The 23,377-nt window shown below is 38.1% G+C and overlaps 1 protein-coding gene across 2 annotated transcripts in view; it reads right to left on the bottom strand.

The window, feature by feature from the left end:
• The window catches only part of LOC101158522 (cadherin 13, H-cadherin (heart)), a 197,429-nt gene that overhangs the window by 118,504 nt on the left and 55,548 nt on the right, over positions 1-23,377 (bottom strand). For both annotated transcript variants that reach the window (XM_020704255.3, XM_078949029.1), the window contains exon 3: positions 15,022-15,200. In XM_020704255.3, the coding sequence (XP_020559914.2) occupies positions 15,022-15,200 (179 nt within the window). The remainder of the gene's footprint in view (positions 1-15,021; positions 15,201-23,377) is intronic.

The raw sequence follows: 23,377 nt of genomic DNA, 5'->3' as shown, positions 1-23,377 counted from the left end.
AGTATAAGCCAATATAGAGTAAGAACCAACTGTAAGAAGTACAAATAAAAGAACTGAAAACAACTATTTTTTTGACATGCAAAATTCTAGAAGTGACTACAGGAATGAAAACCTACAAAAAATGTCTATAAAAGTTGCATGTTATTTTCCAGTCTCTGTGACAAAGAGCTGCAAGCCGGTCTTCGGTCTGTGACATCAAAGTTTATCCAACACAGCCAGGCTGGACTGATTCTCTGTGTGACCGCAGGCAACACTGCATCCTGCTTCAGGCTTAATTGGACCATTGACTGTGTAGAACAGCAGCCAAATTGTCTGGTGTAGTCACAATTGCATAAGGATCAATATCAATCTTGTATGCAATGAACCAACTCATTGTGCTTGTTGTAATTAGTGCTCTTAACGTTAACACTTTTTACTAGAACCCCCGAAATGCTGATGCAAATGACTAAAGATGTACCACAGTAATTTTTAAACATGTCTAGTGACTCTGAAATTTGCTCCAATAATCACCTCCCAAAAAGTGAAATCATATTTGCTTGGGTCATTAGTTTGTAGATAGCTGGTACAAACAACATTAAATATTATTGCAGGTGTGAACACCTGTAAATTGTTAAATCACTCCATTGTGTAAATTGGGTAAACATCCCCCATTACTATCATGTGATGTGAACTTATGTCTTATCAAATGTATCCTTATGTTTCTTGTTCTAAAAGACTACAAAAATGTAAAAAAAGCCCTAAACACGGGCACTTCCCGCCTCCAGCTAAAGTCAAATGTACCCACATTCTCAATTAAATATGTTGAAGTTCCAGCACATGATGTGCTATTGGTACATTTTTTCCCCTTAGAGAAGCAGGATATGTCATACTTTGTTCATATTTAATAATTTATTTAGAAGGATTTATATCAAAGTGAAACTAGGCAACACTACAATCATAGAGAGCATGTAAGCTTCTGAATAAGATCGGTTACAATTTCCATAATCCTTAACACAAAAACTTAAATTGCAATGTTTGATCAGTCAGACTTCTCTGTAGCCTGTCATACCACAGCAGTAAAACCGACAAGACTACACCAGATATTAAAGAGAGAAAAAAAAAATCATAATTACACTTTCAAAGAAGTGGCATTTTTGAAGATGCATTTCTCTCCAGTATTTCTGCTCTGAGCCTGTGATTGATTCTTCCTCTCCTTAGAGCAGAACACAAACAGACTGAAGTCAAAGGAACGCTTGTTTGTATGATGAACCATCCGAGGGAAATGACGATCTCCCTTTTTCTACAGCTGTCATCAGAGACAAGAGTGCTGACAGGCTTATCCTTTCATTTATTAGTACTGCTGTGAAAAAAACCCAATAAGACATTCCAAAAATACTGTTGTTCTCTGTCATGTGAAGTGAACTTTACATTATAGAAAGCTACTTGAAATAATGTGCTGATAGGGAGTGCTCTCTAAGCTCATCACACCCCAGGCTGAAGGGTATCTAAGTCACACAGAGCATTTATTTTCCCCGTGGCCTAATTTTCAAACAACTAAAAATTAGTAGGAGTCAAGCAAATTGCTCATTTATGTGGATTAAATTTTTGTCTTCAATATTTAGGAGACATTTTGCGTTATTATAGAAAAAATAATTATATTATAGGCTAATTTTACGTTTGCTTTATGTAAGGGTTAATGGCAGACGAAGTGTGCATTATTACTTTTTAACACATTTCGTGGAAGCAACCGTCCAACACGAAGCGGAGGACGGTTCAGGCTTCCACGGCGTGCGTTAAAAAGTAATAAAACACACTTCGAAGTCCATTAACCCGCTTATACCATGGCCACTTAGAAAAGGAATAAATATTAACCAGTTTTTAGTCCTTGATTCTTGTTTTTTTTTTCTGATTTGGATCGCTTTTCTCACAAAAAGCAGACTATTTGTCACGTGTCGCGCCGCACCACTGCCACTCACCATTCGGTGATATATATATATATGCTGGTCTTTCCGATGGGTTGAATAAAAGATCAGTTCAGAGAGAGAGTTCACCTCTTACCGCTTGTTTTTGTCCAAATGATGAAGCAAAAGATTGTTTCAAAGAAGCCGGTGCAGTGATACAAAACATTTAAGCTAGGTGACCAGAACTTCTTTTTTCACCCTGCGATTATCACTGTGGTATATCATCTTTTAATGTACACCCAGCAGCCAATCAGAATCGAGTATTCACCCGGACCATGGTATAAAAATGTATATTCTAAAAAGTGCTTAGATTTTTTGACGTTGACCAATAAATCCAGCTTGAGAGTTTCAAGCACCTGCCAGTAATGCCAGATAATCGGGTTTTTCTTTGTAGTGGTAAAATGTGGCTCCAGACATTCATAAGTGTGAATGACAGCATTGTGAAGCTCCATCTTTTCCTTTTAAAATATAATCATCTATTTCCTGTTATTAGTCTTCTCTTCAGAGCCAATTGGCCTTCCGTCTTCTTTTAATGCAGGCTATTATCTGAACTCAAGTGTGGACATAAGTAGCATTACAAATATTTAAATGTATGAAATGGAAAAGGAAAGCAAAGAAAAGGCATTTCTGTCATTTGGTTTAGGCATTTTATTCCCTCATCTACAATTTATGAAATATTCAGTGAAAGTCACAGCAAAGAGACATCTAAAATTCAAAAACAAATCCTCGTCTTTGTTCTATATTCCACTGTGAATACGGCTTGTGAGGCCAAAGGCAGACAGAGATGGGGCTCCTTTGACTGAAGCGAAGCCAACTAAGAGAAGCAGCAAACACATTGAATTAGGCTAATTATAAAGTCAGCTAAATAGGACATTAACGTTCCTATTTTGGCTATCAGTGGATGCTAATTCAAGCCATCAACATAAACTCTAAATTGGAAAAATGTGCAATAATGTGATTTCATTGAAATTATGAATATTTCTTTAGGGTTATTTTTGTGGCCAATCACCAACTCTATCATCTTGCTAAGGAATCAAAGCAAAGTCAGGTCACCAGGTTACCCACTCATTTAAGCAAGCCACTCCCCATTTACTCAAATCAGAAATTACCCATCCTCACAATGGATGTCGGATCCATACATCCATCCATCCATCCATCCATCCATGGGGGGAACATAGACTGACCAATAATTCCAGAGCTTTTCCCTGTAGCTTAGTTCCTTCTAAAACCAAACTGAAAGAATTACTGCACCAATCCATCTTTCAGCCTCAAACTCCACCCTCCCTCCATCATATAGATTACCTTGAGACACATAAACTCTTCCACCTGGATACACAAGCTCTCAGCCTGTCTGGAAAAGGAATATCATTGGTGCAAACACCTGGAGGTGTTAATTCTTGCTCCAACAAGTAACCAGCTTGTTGTTTGGATTTTGACTGTTCCATATGGTGTGTTTAAACAGATCATCATGATACCTGTTCGCCTCGAGTAACCCTACCTGGAATATCTGTCCCAGAAGGTATAGCCACTAGGATCTTTCAAGCTCTAAAACTTTGGCACCACAATAAAGCCTTAGTCACAACTGCCCTTATGGGTGGAAACGGGCTGTCTGTGGGGGAAAATGGGTCTTTACATGAATTTGGCTTTGGGCTTTTCAAATGTTTTGGCCAGTTCAGAAATATGCAGTTCAGGCGTATTTTGTGCAGTTTATATGCATTTATTAAGTAACCTTATACAATCGTGCATGATTCTTGTGAGATGAATGAACCACCAATGTAAAACTTTTATGATGCATTTACAGCCTGCATAACATGGTAAAATAATGTAATTGACACACAAATCAGCAATGGATTGCACATAAACAGCACAATCTTCACGCACGGTTCATGTTCTACGATGGTTAACATGTTCTTTGCGTGGTTTATTCTTACTTTTCCTTGATTTTAACGTGGTTCATTTGTGATACATCCAGGAAAATTACTACAACTTTTCTCAATTTTCCACGTAAATATTTAATGTATGACAAATTCTTATTTGTGTAATTGCACAAAATGCACAAGTGGCAGTGTGACACGGCCTCAAGGTGGCAACTCATGGACTTGTGTACAGTCGTTCTTTACAACAAATTGTTAGTTGTTTTTTTATAATGTACCATAAACAGATTGCCCTTCTCTAAGAGGAGGAAGGAGGAGGAATGGCACAGAGAACTCTACTGAACACTCAATCAATGCACTAAAATGAATGCCCACTTCAACTACTAAAGAAGGGAAGAGGTTCACTTAAGACTAAGAGCTGTTGACAAATACTTTTTTTATCTTCAGGTCAATGAGGATGGAACAAAATAAGGGGGTGAAGAAATGGGGGGGGGGGACAAAAATGAGACAGATTCCCTTCAGGAAAGGACTGGGAAAAAAATCCCGGAGAAGAAGGAGAGCATAATGATACTGCAACGTCTTCCAGACCTCCATGACATTACTGAAGGCCTCACTTCCACTTAGCATAGACATTTTCCTCCAAGCAGAGAACGTTGTCTCACTCTAATTATCCCACCCTCAACCTGCGTGCATCTTTCTTCGTGTCACTCTCCTTCATCCATCTATTCTCAGGTCTCACCCTGCCTTTCTTTCCATCCTTCTTTTCCCTCTGCTGCCCTTTCAATACCTCCTTAGGACACCAGAAAAGTCAAAACTCGTCACTCTTCCAGATTATTTCTGAATTTTAAAAAGGTCTTTTTTCTTTTTCCTTTACCAACCTTCAATGACAAATCTATAAAATCTGTGTTCCTCACTTTTTACAATTCTTGCTTTGCTAAAAGCAAAATTAAAAAATAATTCAAGATAATAAAATAAAAAAGTAGATTTTTTGAATACAAATAAAGCAGCTTCTTCATTGTAAGTTAGAATCATCACAAATCTCCACTAAGACTGTGTGACCTTTCAATGGAATCCATTTTTTCAGTTTTAGTTTTGGTAATTAATCAGTTGACATTTTAACTAAAGTCCATGCTTCTTTATTGAAACTAACATTTAAATCACAGGCGAAGCTGGCGAGGTTTTTCAGAGATACTGCTTGAGTTTTTATGGTGATAGTACGTCACTCGTGTCATGCAACTCACATGATTGTTTCTTATAAAAAAACAAATTATTTTATCAATTGTAACCAACCAAAAAAAGGTTAACATATTTCACCTTGATGTGAATAAAAACAATAGTGCAAATGCCAAATCGCCTATTTATAAACTACTGCTTTTAAAAAGATTCTATCCTTCGGTGTTACAACAAAATGATTCACAGGAACCATTTTATTATGAACCCATTGCACGTCTTCGTCTACATCCAGCAGGTTTTTCTCTGCCGTATTCCTTTCACTAATCAGTTTTCTCAGTTTCTTAATGTCCACTCTGTCACCTTAATCCCATTTCTATTTTTGCCTTCATTTGTCTGCTCAAGCGGGACTTGTCTTCTCTCCTGGAGAATATTATTATCCTTACATGTTGATCCTTCGGCTGCAGCTTTCACTCACTACTTTTTAGCAGCTTTCAATTAAAGCAAAGTAAAATTATAATTATAGTTAAGTAAGAAGAAAAAAAAAGCACAACATGTTAAGCCACAATAGCCAAGGGGCTCGATTTATGTAACGTTCAGCCTAAAAAAAAAAAAAAATGAAAAAGTGATTGACACCTCTAACCTTCATTGGGGTGTAATCCTCATCTTTAGCACCCAGAGATCTAATTAATTAGTGGGACTCTCATTTCCTCACTAATGTAACTGGACAGAGACACGATAGATGAGGGGAGGAGGACAGGAAGAGGGGGAGGAGAGGAGCTGACATTGAAGGAAAAAGGTGCATGAGGCATTTCATCGATGCCGGCGAAGTGGTGCCCACTTTGCTCATTTCAGTGAAGAACAAGGGAGCTTATGTTGGATGGGTCTGCACCAACTACGCTGTATTGATTGCAGCTGTGAGAACTCTGGCTGCTGGCCATTGGAGACTCTGCAGTAACACTTTTATAATGGGTTCTCTTGGAAATGTACTTAAGTCTTTCACTTTTCTGAGCTTCTTTTTGAGGTTCAAGTAATTATTTTCAGGAGAGGGAGCGTTCGTTTTTTTCTCGATTGCAGCCATGGTCTGGTCGACTTCCAGCATTGCAGTATTTTAAAGTAACTCCCAATTACTTAAGCTACAGGCAGAATGGAAAAACAGTTAATAATGCACAAAAGTTTTTATTTAAATAAGCTAAATCCACGACTAATTTGTAAGAAAACAAAAAAATAATATATGTGGAATTTGTGTATTCCCGCATCCTGAACTAGAAATCTGTTAATATATCTAAATACAAAGCTTATTTTCACATGTATCCTTATATAACTCAATATTCATAAAGAGTGTTCTTTTTAAATCTTTTTAAATTCAAGTGAGACTGAGTGAAACTGATTGGGCGCATCTGTAACTGTTCCTTTTGGCTGATGACTGATTAAAGTTGTGAAAAAAGCCCAGAAAAAGTTGTTTTATGGTAATGGGAAGCAGTATTTTATTTGTTCTTTTAATATCTTCTTTAAAAAAACCTATGGAGAAATGTTCAATTATTTTTACATTCATAGTTCTTTGACATCCATCTGTTTAATATAGCTATAACTGATTAAAAAAGTAGCTTTTGTTTTTACAATTTTCAATATATTTTCAATTTAAGCACCACATTGTAAAATTTCAGAGTAATTCAGATGCAGTTTTATTTTTTTCATTTGACTCAAGCTTCTAAATGAGGGTTACTTTGTTTCCCACAAAATTTGCTGTAGCTAAATTTACTTTTTTTCCCTTCTTTTTGAAAATCTTTGTAGCGCACATATGTCAACAAAAATCTGAATCAGATTCAAAGTGTATAAATTCAACATCATAATCCATTAAAAAAAACACATACACAACTATAGTTTGATTTTAACAATACATTTTTGGGTTGGACCGATGTAGAATAGTTTTGAAGAAATCCAAGATTATGAAATCAAAGACTTTACTTTAGCTCCTCCTGGTGGATGGCTAGACAATTATGGGGGAAAAAAGTATTATAGTGCATTACATGCTAACTCTGAGGTTCTGGTTGAATTTGTAATATATATATATATATATATATATAAATTCAACTACAGGAATTCTGTATCCCCATAAGACTGCACAACACAAACCTGAACAAACTAGTCTTTGTGTTAGTTGTGTAGTTGGTCAGCCTTCTAGAAGGATAAGCTTAATTAATTATTGGATCAATCACATTTTTGTGTGACGATTTATACACAAATGATCCATGGTGGTATAAGATTGTTTAATAGAAGAAACACTAATCTGGATCTTTTAAAAAAAAAAAAAAAAAAAAAAAAAAAAAAATCGCATAATTGAGTTTTTTTTTTTTTTTTATACACTTCTACAGCGTCGGTCAAAAGATCCAAGTTCAGCAGATTTCTTATCTTTTAACTTGTCAGATAACCAGCCAGATGTCGTATCTCAGACCAGCTGAATCGCAGTTGAGCCGATATCTGACTTAACAGGGTTTGAAATTAGATCAGCCTTTGCTCAGAATGAATAACAAGCTGCTGAGTCACCCGATTTCACGCTTGAAAATCCTGAACAGAACTTAAAATCCGTCAAAAGTGGAACCAAACACTTTGCCTTGCTGTCTTCTCTCAAATGTCTGGTCGTACATTCTTACCATTGGTCGCCACAAAAGCAGAGCTAAACTTTTTCACGCCTCCGTACTGTGGTTGTTACAGTACAGTGTTTCTTAGACCTTGTACCTTCTCTGAAGATATTTTCATCGGTCCTTATGAGTCTGCAAGTCTCCTCACCCAGCCAATCTTCTCACAACTTTCCAATCTCCAAGTCATAATTGGTGAATGAAAGGGAGTTTATAAACTGAAGTGTACATCAAAATCTGCTGTAATGAAATCTTATCAGTCTATTCCCGATGCTGTATTATTTGCATATAAATGACATAATATAATAACTCTCTTCGGCCTCTACCTGGGAGGAGTAAATATTCTTCTATCTGCTTTGTCTCGTTGCTGTGACACAAGGAGACGAGATGCTAATTGAAGAGAGGAAAGCATCTTTATGTGACGACTGACATTCAATTATGTTTGCGAGATCAGATTAGGTGGTGGCCCCAGAAATGTTTGAAAACAACATTTTGCAGAGCAGCAACTCCGGAGGCAGACAAGGATGTGATTTGAATAACAGTTTGAGGCCCATGCTGAATGGCACTGCTCTGAATGAAACCATGCTGTTATGACCTGCAAGTAATTGGATGTCCACAGTAAAGTGCTGACAGAGAGGGGAGGCGCGTCTGACAGGAAAATAAAATAAAAGCAAGAGACAGTAAGGTAGGAAGAAAAAGAGTAAAAAATAATACAAGAAAATGAACAAGAAATCAATGAGAAGAACAGGTGTGACAAGAGGGAAGGAGAGCGGCCGTGAATGAGGACTACAGGGAATCCCAGTAATGAAAATGGCGAAAATGAAGGCTGTTGTCCGTACGAGTGGAACCTGTCAATGTCTCAGTTGTCATTCAACAGTAATTCCGCTTGCAGCCATGTAGCCACTCTGGCTACCGAGCCAAATAAGCCATTAGACAGGATAAGCTTTCTTATCAGCTTCCCATCAGGAAGCATGCTGCCAAGGTCACTCCAGACGAACACGAGGTCACTTTTCTCGCCGTTTCCAGTGGCTGCTGTGCAGCTGAAAGGGGATCTTTGTGGGTGCACCTTTTCTACCCGTCACTTTAGGTTTGCACAGACTAAACATAACAGGGCAGATAATGTAAAGTAAACACATTTGCAGTGCAGGCAAATGGAAATAAGTTCTAATGTGCGAAAAGCTCATTTTGGTGACAAATGATATGTGTCACAAGAAGATTATGGGATTTGATGTCAGAGAGGACACCGCATGTAATCTGTAAAGACCAGCATGAATTAGATCATAAGGTTTGCACAACCTGATGACTGATTTGTTTGTCATTTTGAGAGATTTTAATGCTTGGTCTTATGCATCCGAACGAGGCGGTCGACCTGTACGAGTGCGGCAGGTTTTGGGGGTTACCCAGGTCTGTGAAGGGTCGTAGAGAAGAGAGGCCACATCTTAAGGGGAACAAAGGGGTGTCTTGAAGTTCCTCTATGCTTAAAGACACCCCTCTACATCTAGAGCAGTCAATCTTTGATCGGAAATCACAGGTTCAGTTCCCATCTTGCCCGCCCATGTGTCAAAGTGTCCTTGGGCAAGACACTGAACCTCGCATTTCTACTAATATAGGTTGGTGCCAAATGAAGGCAACAGAGCCCCCATCAATGCATGAATGTGGGTGTGAATATTGCCTCCATTAAACATCACTTAGGCTCCCTGGGCTCTTCCTGCATATCTACTCTCAGAAACCCAAAGGTATAATGTTTGTCCTTTACCAATCATTCTAAATATTTGGTCAAAAACTATTTTTGATCACTTGAGAAATATTTTTAATATGAGAAAATTGATAACCAAAGCTGACCTGGAGATGGCTTTTATGCTTTTATTTCATCTTGTTTGGATTATTGTATTTTTCTTAATACCTGTTTTAAGCAATCCACAGTAAATCACCTTCAGCTGGTACAAAATGCAGCTGGAAGGCTTTTAACAAGAACCAGTCAAAGGGCTCATATTTCACCGGTTTTATCCTTCTTACATTGGTTCATTGTAGAATTAATTTCAAATGAATGAGTGAATTAACTTTATTAATCCCAATAAGGGGAAACTCAGTTCCAGTACAACTTGAAGAAGAAGGTCAGACATTCAACAACAAAAATACACACACATTTCGAGAAGTTACTGAGGTCAATGCAGCCGAGCGCCCTAGATGACTTGCGCCGGCGCACCTTCGTATAGCATGCAGATGGTCCGGGGGGAAATGTTGGTGACCAAAAAAGTTGTATCTCAACACTGCGTACAGTGTAGGGATACAAGAAAAAAACTATGGAAAAAAAACATGGAGGGTGGGGGGGACCCCCATGAGATCTGTCCTTGGAGTGCAGCTCCAAATTTTTATTATGGTTTTTACATCTCTTAATGGGCAGAGCCCTGATTATATTTCCCATCTGCTTGTACCGTATGTCACTAGCCGCCCCCTTGGGTCATCTGGTTTGAGCCCACTCTAGGTGACTGACAATGTCAAGTCTTTTAAGAAACAGCTGAGGACGCTGCTCTTAAAGAGAGCTTTTAGTTAATTGTACTGTAGCGTGTTCAATTTATTGTTTTACTCTGTAAAGCCCTTTGGGATTTTATCTGTGAAAGGTGCCATATAAATACAGTTATTTACTGTGACCATTAAGGGACGTACCATTGTCGTGCGTGTGGTAAAATGTTTGTGGACTGCTTGTAAGGCTAATGGAAGTTTCACACTCTCATGACATTCAGGTTATGCTGTCTTACGTTGCCCCTATGCCTCATTAGTCAGTGGGGAGCAAGTACTGGCTCCTTATTGACCGCGCACAAATACCAGACATATGGGTTGTGTATGTAATACATAGATGTCCGTTGGACGCTGACACATACCACATACACTGTCTCGTGCAGGTTTGCAAACTTTTCACCCTCAGATACCTCCAAAGAGGAGTTGTGACTTATTATTACTTGATAAAGACTCTACAGATTGGATGTAAAGACAAACCTTTATCTATGGAAATATCATATGAGGTGTGTTTTAATTACTGACATGGGCCTCTTTTTTATATTTATTTATTACTTACTTTCTATGTCAAAACACAAAGAGGTATTAAATACTTTACAGGTAATCATTAAAGACCCACTCCAATCAATCTTTGGATCTATTCGTTTAATCATGATTATGCCATTTTAAGCCTAAAGAAAAAAAAACTGTTGTTTCCAAAGACATCGGTTCTGCAGTAGTTTATTATCTCGGAGTTGTTGGCGGGATCATTGGTACAAAAAATACCATTACTCCATTTTGTATCACCAATAACTGAGAGCGCTCTGTTTACACCATCACCCTCTAGCTTACAGACCCTCACACCTAACATTACCGATGCAACAAAAATGGCGAACAATATCGGAGCCTTATGCCAGCTTGGACAGTAGAAATGAAGATGTACATAGATCTATTTGTCTACAAGTGGATGCATCACAATGGAGCGGAGCAGGGGGCTTGTGGCCCATCCGGCCTGTTTTAAATGTCACCTATTCGTCACAAATAAGATCCTTTTTTAAATGCATATTTTTGTCTGCTCCTGATTCACAACAATTTTAATACAGTGATCCCTAGCTATAACGCGGTTTACCTTTTACGGTTTTGTTACTTTACGGATTTGCATCGTGCATTGTGTTCTGCATTCTGATTGGCTAAAAAGTCACTCCGCTTCTTCTCTACCTGTGTGTCAATAACGTTGCAGTTTAATATGTACACGTACGTAAAACAGCGTAAAATTTTATTTGTGAAACAAATGCTTGAGCCTGTAAAATAGTTTGTTGTTTCTTTTCAATATATAATAGAGTTTTAATTGGATAATAATTGTAAAAAGAAAAAAGGATTCTACTTCACGGATTTTGCCTATCACAGGTTCTTTTTGGAACGTAACCCCCGCAAAAAACATGGGTTTACTGTAAAGAAATACTCAGAAATGCAGTTTTAAGCTTAATTTTCTTTACCTATGTCCTCCATCTTGAGAACAATGCCACAAGAAGATGTTAAAAAAGACCATTTTCATGGGAGTGGGTCTTTAAAAACACTCGTCTACAGTAACGTGTTTGGATTTGTTGCTTTGTGTTTTCTTTAAAGAATCAGACACACCCCCATACTCTATACATCCAAACAGATTAGTCTCCACAACATGAGTAATACTTTGCCACACTGATGCACACAGGCATCCCTTTAATCCCAATGTAATTCACCTTTGTAGAACATGGAGGGGGACGGAGGGGGTCGGTCAACTCCATCGATTGGCCATCCGGAGCAGTGACAGCTCCCAGATTGGCCAGAGAACATTAGGGAGTCAGAAAGTCACACTGCCATTAGCAGTCTGTCCTCTCTGGTTACAGCCTGTCTGCATACGAACACTCCATAGACTAAAATAGATTACAATGATTTGTGAGAGTGTGGCAGCGGCAGGTGTGCGTGTCCGTGTGCAGGTTTGAGAAATACAATTATTCTATCAAGGTGAGGAACTTCAGACACCTTGCAGTGAGTTTAAGTCAATTACACAAATAAGCCTTTCATTTAGAGATTGTGTAAACACTGTATATGTGCTGCTGTACACGAATCACCAATGCTGCGCTGATCAGATTCAATAATCCAATATTCTTCCTGGACAGGAACTTTCTGTACCAAATTGCCTGTCGTCCTCCATCTCAGTAAAATCTCACTTCTTTTCTGTTCTCCTACAGGTCACTCCCAGACAGGGCGTCCTGTCACAAAGCCTTTATTTTCATTAAATTATTCCACAGATTTGTGTCAACTGATGTATTTTTCAATTAGAGAAATCCTTTCACATAACATTATGCAAAATGCTTCCAAAAAGACTATTTAATTATGTTATGTGGTAATAAAAGTCATAGTTTAAAGGGATGTCTGAGCAGTAGTACCAATTTCAAGTCTATTATTGTTCCAATAATTGATTTAATAGTAGGATGTTATTACAAAAATAAAATTCATTGTGTCCAAAAATATTTTTGTTCATCCATGTCTTCATCATTTACAACTCTGACAGTTTTTTAGAAAACGAATAAAATTGCATGCGTTTGTTGTAAATTGGTATAAATTTGCCACATCTGCTGTAGGTAAATACAGCCCCTGCCTCCTGTTTGTTGGAGTATTCGTGGGTAAACTGCGGTAAACACGACCACAGCGAACCGCTGGTGCCATGCCTTGGCACATTCAGCCGGGCTGAGTCCAATCTTTTCTGCTTTATGAAAATGACATCATCATGAGAGCAATATCATCAGTCAAAGATTACAGCCTGTCGTAGTTTGTTAATCAGAATTATATTAGCCGGTAAGAAAAGGCACTTCTGAAATTAAGTGAGGTGAAAAACAAACAGAGTGGTGGAATATATGTGCATATCAAGAGAGAATTTTACGCGGCAGAGAGTGCTCTAAATGGAAAATCAACCTGATTTCAAAGTGTCAAAACGGATTTTCCAATTTTCATTGGATTGCTTTTTGCTTCCAGGGAGCAGTTTAGATGTTTATCAAAATACACTCAAGGAATAACCTGAGTTACATCGAGCACATTTGGATTACAAAGGAAAATCAAAACTGATTTCTTTTTAGGGTTTGTGTTTTGTTTTGTGTTTATTTGAGAAGTTTTAAATCTTTTTATTGTGTTTTGTTTTATGACGCAGAATGTTCCAGACTGTTGTACAGTTGATAGTTGAGTACAATTCCATTTGGATAAAATTAATTGGTTTTAGTAAAGCCTTACTCTTCCATTTATTCCGTTTGTTGTTGTCAAACCCTCTTCTTGAAATCCCCTTTTTTTGTTTGCAATAAAATCTCAGATTTGTTCACAACAAATTCAGTTTTCAATCTTCAATAGATTTTTTTTCTCCCTTCCTGTACTTTCTTGGACCATATTTACAAATGACAGAATGCATCTAAAGAAACAATAAAAAAAAATAAAAATCTTATTTTTACACAGTGGTAGAGCTAGAACATTGTGGGGTGGGGGTGGGGGTGGGGGCAGACCTCTTTGGTAGGGTTGCATATGGGAACAGCAGAGTGGAAGGCCATAACAAGTGAAAGGATCAAAAATACATAATTTTTTTGTTGCTCCAAGTCTGAAGTTGCAAAACCAAAGCAGTTCCATATTAAAGAAATTTCATTTTTAGTAACAAGTTCCTCTTTGTTAGTTGCCATTTTAACGTCTGCGCGTCACAAGAAACTGACCTTGCTCAGCGCAAAGGAAACCCAAACGAGCATGTTGCTGCATGGAAAAAAACAATGAAGATTTGACCAAAAACAAATCTACTTAAACAGCAAATTTGAATTAATCCATAACACCACTGCACTGCCCAGCCCTACTGTTTGCTCACTTGGTGCTCATTTTTGTCTGCAGTTCCCAACAGTGCAATAGGATTGCTCACAAAATGTAAAAAAGAAAAATAATGATAATATTGTTCTTTCCTTTCTCTGTAGCAAAACACTTCAATCAAGAACTCTTCTATGCAGACAAACAAAAATTACCCACAACTGACTTAAAAAAAAAAGTTGACAAAAATAAACAGATTTGGTTTTATTAAAACAAATGGGAAATCTGACAGAAACCCTTAGTCAGCACTGTTCCGACAGCTCGAAATGTTAAAGAACTCAAACTGAAAATAATGAATCCAGACTAAGTCAGTGTCGCTACCACCTAACAAGATTTATTAAGGGCAAAAACAGGTTGGCATTTTGGCTCTGTGCCTCCTTCAAAGGCATTGACTTGCATGGTCAAACAACTGCAATAAATCTCTCAAATTGTATTTACCTTCAAAGTCTCCCATTTACCCTTCTAATGCAGAGGAGAAACCACAAAGAGCATCATATATTTCCTGAATTAAGTGCTCTCTCTCATCGGCAACACAAAAGTAGCTTTCAGTGCTCATTGTATTGATTGCAACTCATTTCATTGTGCTTTTAATCAATTACACCTCTATTAAAGAGGTCACTGTAGCACCGAGATTGGCTCATCAGGGCACTTAGCTGCCGTGGTTCTAGCAGTTCCGGATGGCAGGTTTTCAACCAGGCTTGTTGGACAACACCAGAGCCGACGGATGAGTGTGTATCACCTCAATTAGACTATTCACTAAGTGCCTGACAACAGCTAATATTCCTCTTCCACCAGTGAACCCAATCGATGTTCTGGCATTCGTCACGCCGCTGGAAAAGCAATCATCCAGTTGTCTCGCTCGGGTTAGAGACGCTCATCTGGCCTTTGCACCCGCTCCCAACATTTCCCTCCTCTGACTGGCTGTTTGGGTGATATGATGGGAAAGTGCGGATGCAGAAAATTCATTTCAGAAGTGCTTGTTCAGGAGGGACGCACCCTGCACACAGACGCACACACAAACGAACCCACCTCTCTGTCCAGTAGCGCCGGGGAGATCACAGTGACGATGTCCCCTCTCTCAGCGTCAATGTGAAACATGTTTGGAAAGGGTTTGTTTGGCGACTGTCTGATGATGCTGTACCGCAGCGCCGCGTTGTCTGTTCCGGGGTCATCTGCATCAAACGCTGTCATTGTCATTACTGTGGTTCCTGGAGATGACAGGAAAGAGAAAGTTTTACTTAGTATATGAATTTAACACTGATATAGTAAAAGTAAAAACAATCTTCATTGGACAAATGCTTTGTCAAACAGCCATAAATATTCTTTTTAAAAAGAATTATATTCAAATAGTAATAAAATCAGGAGATGAAATAATGCAGTTGAAAAAGATCATATTCTTGCTCTGAGCTCTCAGCGACGGGGAGAGTCCCACCCACAATTCAGATAAGTATTACTGTCTCAGAAAACAGCTGTTTTTTTGTTTTTTTTACGTTTTGGCTAAAAACAGCATAACAATAATTAAAGACCACGGGGAACGCTTTAAAAGCAGCTCAAAAAATATTGGAGAGCGTCTTTAAAACCTCATAAAACATAATTAAAAATTTTTAATTGCTTTTTCCTGGATAGCATCCTCAAAAACTTTAACTGTCTTTGCTCAAAAAGAAAGAGCAGAAAAGAAAGTTTTCTTTGTCCCTTTGAGTTGGTAGAGGAGGCAATCCTTGACTCGCTCTTAGACTTTAACCTCTGCACCGTCTCAGATGATGATATCATGTCAACACTATTTCAAAGGAGACGGGTTTAGTTACAGGAGAAAGTGCATTCATATTATCTCCACACAAACAGTATATCATATTTCTCAAAAGTACTTTCACTTTTTTTGTATGTGTGGTCAAAAGTGTCCACAAGAGATCTTCATTCACTTCTCTATTTGTGATTAAAACATATATTGGTGCAGGGAGAATGATGTATTGTTGCATACAGATGAGTCAGTGGGCAGAACTGTTCATGTAATGTTTGTTTTCATGATGGAGTACAGTTTTTTCAAGAAAACTTGAATCAGTTTGTTTTAGAATATGAATGATGATACACTTTCAGGTTTTCGATAAATACAAGGCTTGACAAACTAGCAGAGCATTGAAATGATGGAGAATCCTGTTCATTTTTGCAAGTATAATGCATTTTTTCACACAATTGAACCTTACTAGGGTTTTGTGAGTTTTTTTAAATCTTTGAATCCCCTTTGAAATATCCTGTGACAACATTTTTTTAAGCGGTGGTAGAGCACGGCCCATAAGCATCCTTTTTCATATCTCTTTAATGTCTGACAGTACTTTACAGTGCATTAGACAAACTACTCATTTTGGATACATAAGGGCTAATGGGCAGTATGCAAAGTATACATTGAAAAATGGCGACATATTAGCGACTGTCTTTTGTCTAACTAAAGGTAATGAGGGGCAGAGAGGTGCGAGCTTTGTCCCCTTGGCATTTACACTTCAAGGTGAAGCATTAATGGTTAAGCAAACTGGTAATCTTTCCCCTACAGAGTAATTACACAGTCCTATCTCCTTCATTACCTATACTCTGTTCCACTTCACACCTTAAAAAAAAAACGACCAATTGAGCTCGCACACACCCGCTCGCCTTCGCCAGTCTGCACACGATCGGCGTCAAATTAAAGCTAAAAGCGATGACTAAGTTGGTTATCTTGAACAGATCGTATGAACTCCTCCCAAATGTGATTTTACATGCATGCTTTTCACGTTATCAGAGGCCGGCTTGGTCTCTCGGTGCTTATCGTCCTTATCGGACGCCATAATTCTATTCACAGAGGAGCGTTTTCACATCCAGAACACATACATCAGTCGAGACAGGATACAACCAAACCATCAGCATTAATCAACTTATGATAAACATCTAGAGTTCCATAATAAGACAATAGGACCGGGACTAACACTAACAATGACGTTTCTTGTATGTGATCACAAAGCGATAGCACGTGGCGCAGACTCATAGACCTTTCTTATCAGCTCTATCCTCCAAAGGAACCGAGGCCCGATCAATCTTAACTGCATTGGATACCCGGCGGGATGGATGCGAACGTGCCATTACCTCGCCATCGCTCTGACCCGTCTGCAGCGAGGCGGCATGACACCAGCGGAGTCCAGACGCGGGAAAGGGAAATATAATACAGACAGATACCACGGCGAGCGAGATGCTTGCTCGTCGGGTTACCCGACGAGTAGATGCGCAGTTGAAATGGGAGGAAAAAGCAACAGCAGGACTTGTGGGGGTCACCAACTGACACGCGAGATGCAGCAAATGACACAGAAAAAGAAAGCAGGCGCTGATGCACATGCTGAGGATTGATTTCATCACACAGGCGGTGGGGACATGGCGCTGTTGCCTACAGCTTACTCCTATTCGGTTCCACAGCACCGAGGGAAATCAGTGGGTGCTTGCAGATCTGTGGGTGCCACCGGGGAACTGACACGGTGTGAAAAGCAAAGATGAAGCAAGACAACATAGAAGGGGGGGGTAAATGGGTAAACGTGATGCCAGGGTGTCTTTGGATCCATTGTGCGCTCTTCATGTGCACATTGTCTCCACTGTGGACTGTATCAGGATGAATGCCAGTGACTGGAATTTCATTTTCAATTATGGAGATTCTTAAAGCAGGAATTGGATTTATAGTAATTGGAATAAAAGGGAGTGAAAAAGACCAAGGGCTAAGCAATGCTATTCTAAGGTGTGAAAGAGATCAAAGGAAGTTCAAAGATGAATCATCTTCTCCAAAACCAATACCGTGGTATGATGAATTGTAAGTATATTCAAAAGCAGAATGCAGTGAAGAGGTGGTGGCAGAGATAATTCAAGATGAAACATCCACTGAAGAAGAAAAGGGCTAAGAATGTAAGAAATAAAAGAATTGAAACAAGAGAAGTACTTCAGCATAACTTTATTTACAAAAGATTTCTGTCAATCTTTAAAACCTAATAAATATTTTACTATTTAGACCATTCAATCATGGCCGCCCAATTCCAAAACACCATGGTAACTTATTTAAAGACCTGTCGTCAAGCTCATTTATTGCTTTTTCTGCAAGCATTCAGGTAAAATCTGTCAGCACAACAGATTTAAGACTTAAATTAATATTAAATGGCAGAAAAATCATTTAAAAAAGCCAGTTTTCCCAACAAAAGCAGCTGTTAATGAATCAACTATTTGTGACAACAGTGCCTGAAAGAAACAGCATGTACTCCAATCTTGTTATTATCGTTTGTTTGTACAACCATTTCTCACTTATACAGGTAAAACGCCTCCTTTCTGCATTTTAATTGTCTCCTACTCGGCTGCAGTTTTGTCTATTAAGTATGGAGTCAATCACAATAGGTGCTGCAAGTATTTTTGTGAAGCCGCTGACAGCAGCCCCATTTGTCTGAAAAGTTCTCCAGCTGCCTTCACTGTTTGCCTGGCTATTGTCCCCGCCACAATGCTCTTCGATGCGAAGATGCCGGCTTGTCTCCTTGCCTCTGAGTCTTTTGTTAAACCTGTCCTTTTCAAAAAGATAATGGCAAATATCAGATTTTCGTTTAATCACATCACTTCAAGGAGAGTGCTCGCAAAACAGTCTTTTTCAAAGTGTCCGACTTATTACTATGCGCGGTCTAACATTTGCTTTTACTTCACATACCAGCAAAAGAGCTCATTTAACACTTTGAACTCCCATAGGTCAGGTGGATGGCACATTCTGCTCCTCCTGCACTTTGATTTAAGCAGTAGACTCCAGAAAATGTCCACACCAAGCATGTAAAAACACATTAGCATCAGAATTTTGGGGTTCTTATAAAACATAAAACAGAATTTAGATTCTCGAAATGGTAAAAGGACCTACACTTTTACTGTTTTGGCTCTTTAGTAATTGAATCATCCCACATCAAAAGTGTGGCTTACCAAAAAAAGGTGCACAGAGCGGCTCGAATTCCCCATAAATGTCTAAAAGCAGCTGAAAAGGTGATTTCTAAAACAATAACAGCCTCATCATGACAGTTACACGATCTTTTACTCTATAAAAGGTCTTGGACACGTTTGTTAGTCTTAAAAGTTAGTCTTTTTAGTGTTGAGAGAGTTTGAAACCCTTAAAAACTGAAACTAGTACCAGATACCTCTTTCACAAATCAATTTATTCATCCTTTCTTCTCATTCCTCATCAGAAGAGCAGGTTTTCAGAGTTTTACTCTGAAATATTGGAGAGACACCAACTAGCTGCAAACTAATGAGGAGATAATCATAGCAAACAATGACAATGCCCAACAACCTTCAAACCGTGGTAACAAAATAATGTCTTAACTTGATGAAAGACATAACGGACCAGAGTGAAAGGGGTCCTGCTTAATATGATAAACACTCCAAAGTTAAACGCTAGGCGTTTAAATTCTTTCTTTGCTAGTTTTTAATTGTCTTTCAGGGTCGCCGATTTCTTTTCTACTGTTTTTTTTTTTTTAAACAGCAGTATCAGGAACTGATGAAGAGAAAACCCAAAATGCTAAAGACCAGGTGTGGTTGCAGGAACTTAAAGGTTTAACAAGTAAAATTAAATATGGATCAACCGCGATGCAAAGGTGAAACAAAAATTACCACAAAGGAGATGACCTGAAAGCCAGACATTTAAATACACAGAGGGTAATTAGCTTAAATGAAGACAGCTGTGGGAAATTAGCAAAGGAAACCAGATGAGACCGTAACCACAGGGAAAACAAGCCGGAAAAACAGGAATATAGTTACATAAAGTTATGCTATTGAAGTGATTCTCCAAGCAGAGAAACATGGAAATTAGATCAAGCACAGTTAAAGGATAAAACAAAACATCGTTGACCACAGTTTATACTGTTAAGCGCTCTTTTTTAACGGATCATGCTTCTTCTGTAAACCATTAGTTGAGTACAGGTAAAGTATAAGTGAACTAACAGGAAGTGTTCTTACCAAACCTGGTAGCTAATGGTTTTGAATTGTTTCTCAGTCAGTGCTCTCTGCCTCTTCTGTTCTCTCCACAACATTTCCCGCCTGCACCACAGCCCTCTCAAACACGATTTGTCATTACTGCTCCCCACAAAGAGAAACACAAAGCTTCTGGTTTCAACATCCAGTCGCCTACAGATTTAGCATGTTCATATTTTTCACAGAGATTTAAGCGGAGATGTATAAAGACAATGTAAACGGGTTTTTAATTTCGCGTTGCATCTTTCAAAATCAGCTGTTGCTGCTCCCTTTCATTTAAAAAAAATAAATAAATAAACAGATTCAGTAGCTGGGAGAAAATCTGCCTCACTGGTTTAAGATTTCCATTTATCATTTTTATATCTACAACAGATTCATCGTTTAAATTTGAAGGGAATGAATTTGAGAGTTCAGAATGCAAGAAAAACTGCAGTTCACAGCTGAGAGTGACAGATTAAAAAAAGCCTTTAGACAAATGTGTTAATTAAATAAAAAAATAGTAAAATAAATGTACTCAGCTAACAGTTGCTCCAACGTTAATGTGATGACATCACATACATGCGTGACCTCCAAATATGCACCCATAATGGCAAAGAAAAAGAGAGATTTTTCTTGTGTATATAAATATATATATTTTTTAATTTAGGAAAACTTTTAAATATGAGGACCCGTATACACTTCTCAAATTAAGAAAATTCAATTTTTATGGAAAACATTCCAATAATACAATTACAAAACTGAAAAGAGCATTTAATGTAAAAATCTTGGAAAGTTAAGTATGTTCCACATGCAAGAAATCAGATGCACTTTTTTATTTAATGATCATCAAGTGTGACTAAAGGTTTTAGTAGGTTGCTGATCTGAAAAATGTGGGTTTCTCTTCACAAAATGCCAAAAAGGAAATGCTTTGGTAACATTCCTGCTGGAGAATACATAATAATAAGATTTTTAAAGAGATAATGATAAAAATCTCTCAGGAGATACTAAGAGACAAATTAATCTCAAGTGGAAAGCTTTCGGCATTCCCAGCAGGAGACGCCTTACACCTTACAAATCTTTGAATTTTGAAAGAAACTACTTAATGGAATAACACAAAAAAGGAATCGGATACATTCAAATACCAACAAAAAATGGTTAAATTAACACGCTTGTCAAATAAATTTTATCTTGAAAAAACAATGTGATAAATCCCTTTCCTTTTTGGGAATGTTAATGTGTATATGTAGTTGTGTAACCCTGCGACAGACTGTCGTCCTCTCCAGGCTGTAGCCCGCCTTCTGCCCACAAGTAGCTGGGATTGGCTCCAGCAACACTCTGACCCGGAAAGAAAGGGATCAAGTGGGTTTGGAAAAAAGATGCACAATAAAAAAAATACTGCTCTCTTAGTTTTTTTCCTTTTTTTCTTGCATTGTGCATTTTTGTTTCAACCTTGGCCTAAAATACACAAATTAAAATCTCCATCCTGGTTGGTGTGGATTGACTAATAGCTTGATGTTTCACATTTAAATTGCAGGACCAAAAGAAAACACAGACTAAAGCAAAACAGCCGCTGCTTACTTTTTGGCATTTTCCACAAATGAACCTTCGGTCTTTCGTGATACATGTCTGGTTTACATAATTTATAAGTCTTGCGTTCGTCATTGTCGATATGCGAAGATGTCTGTCAAGGGTTTCGGGTAGCAGCTCTTTTTGTGAATTTGGTTTTGAGCTGTTTAATATTTATAATATAAGAGTTTATGCATGTTTCATGTATTTTATATGCAATATGTAATGTGTGCATTCGCAAATTTGTGGCTTTTCACAACCATTCCCAGGAATTCTGGACTTTTCATGCATGTATCACCGATGTATAACTTTTATATTGAAAAAACAGCGCACATATCACGTTAAATATACATAATTTAGCACTAATCACTTATCAACTGCATATAAACAGCTCAATAACCACGCAAGGTTCATGTCCTATGTTGATTTACGTCTTCTTTGTGTGGTTTATTTGTACTTCTTCAGTAATTTTAATGTGGTTCATTGGAGATACATCTTTGAAAATTTCACATAAAGACCACAACTTTTCTCACTTTTTACACGTATATTCATAAAAGACCAATTTCCATCTGTGCAATATGTATAAATTGTACGTGGTGGCGATGGGACATGGCGTCAAGAAATTATGACAAAAGTTTGTTTCCTAAATCAAAACTATTAAATTTCCTGATTTCCTGTTCTTCTTTTCTTTTTTTCCCCTAAAAAGACTAATTTTGAAAGGTTGTCAAACTAAATAAAATAAAATAAACGATCAATTACATTTCCTCGGTGATGTAAAATACCCAAGTCAGTATGAGAAACAGGCGGGAAAGAATCAAACAGAACCCATACCTGTTACACAAGAAGCATTTTTTAGTGACCAAGCTTTTTGCAGAAGCATCAACAATTTCTTGCTCTCATTTCTGTGGTTTGCTGTTGTTTCAGTATTCCACTTGTCAAAAGGTCACAGGAAATGGAACCCCATTCTCCTGTACTGAAGTCAGCTTTAACCCCAAAACTATCCAATACCCTGAGGCTGTACACTAAGTGAAATAAAGCAGACCGAGGACTAATAAGGGTCAGAGTCGCCATTAAGGATTCAACAACAGAGACATCAGTAGGTCAGGACAATAGCTGGAAGGGATGGAGTGATTTGTAAGGACCTTTGACAGAATAATCCAGAGGAGAGACAGAAGAAAGAAAAAGAATTGTCCAGGGAAGACAAACTCCTCTATGGTTTGTACCACTAGCAATTACAAGGAGGAGCCGATATTGAAAAATCCCACCAGAGGCTGAAATGAAAGAGAGCACCGAGACATTGATGATGGCTCCACAGAAAACGGACCAGAAAAAAAAAGAAAGATCTCAGGTGCAGATTCAGTATAGACTCCCATTAGACAGTCCTATACAGAAAAGCAGAGATATACTGTTGACTTCAAATAAGACGAAGCAAAAGGTAGAGGAATGGAGAACTGTATGTGAGAAACTATGGCAACAATAGTCAGAAAAAAACACTTGATACGAAAAAAAAAAATCTGGGTTGAAACAAAAGCTAGAAAAGACTCGTGGAATGACGTCCATCTGTTTCAGACGCTCAAGATTCCAGACCGAGGGCAAGACCAAGCAGGGTGGAGGGGGGGGCTGAAAAAGATTCAGTTGCAAATCAATCTGTAGTTTAAAGATGACATCCACTTCCTCTATTGTCCTCTGTTTAGTGGGTTATAAAACCATGGAAAAATGTCTCCACTGTTTGACTTGTGAGCTTTCGTTGGAAAACTAGAAATTAACACAGTTGCAAGTTTGACTGAAGCTGTAGAGAAATGACTCATCACTCAAATTAAGTAGAAACAAATAAAAATCATGG

Source organism: Oryzias latipes, chromosome 6 (genome assembly GCF_053564925.1).
Source record: "Oryzias latipes strain Hd-rR chromosome 6, Olatipes_Hd-rR_3.1".
Taxonomy (NCBI): domain Eukaryota; kingdom Metazoa; phylum Chordata; class Actinopteri; order Beloniformes; family Adrianichthyidae; genus Oryzias; species Oryzias latipes.
This window is presented reverse-complemented; position numbering and strand designations above follow the sequence as displayed.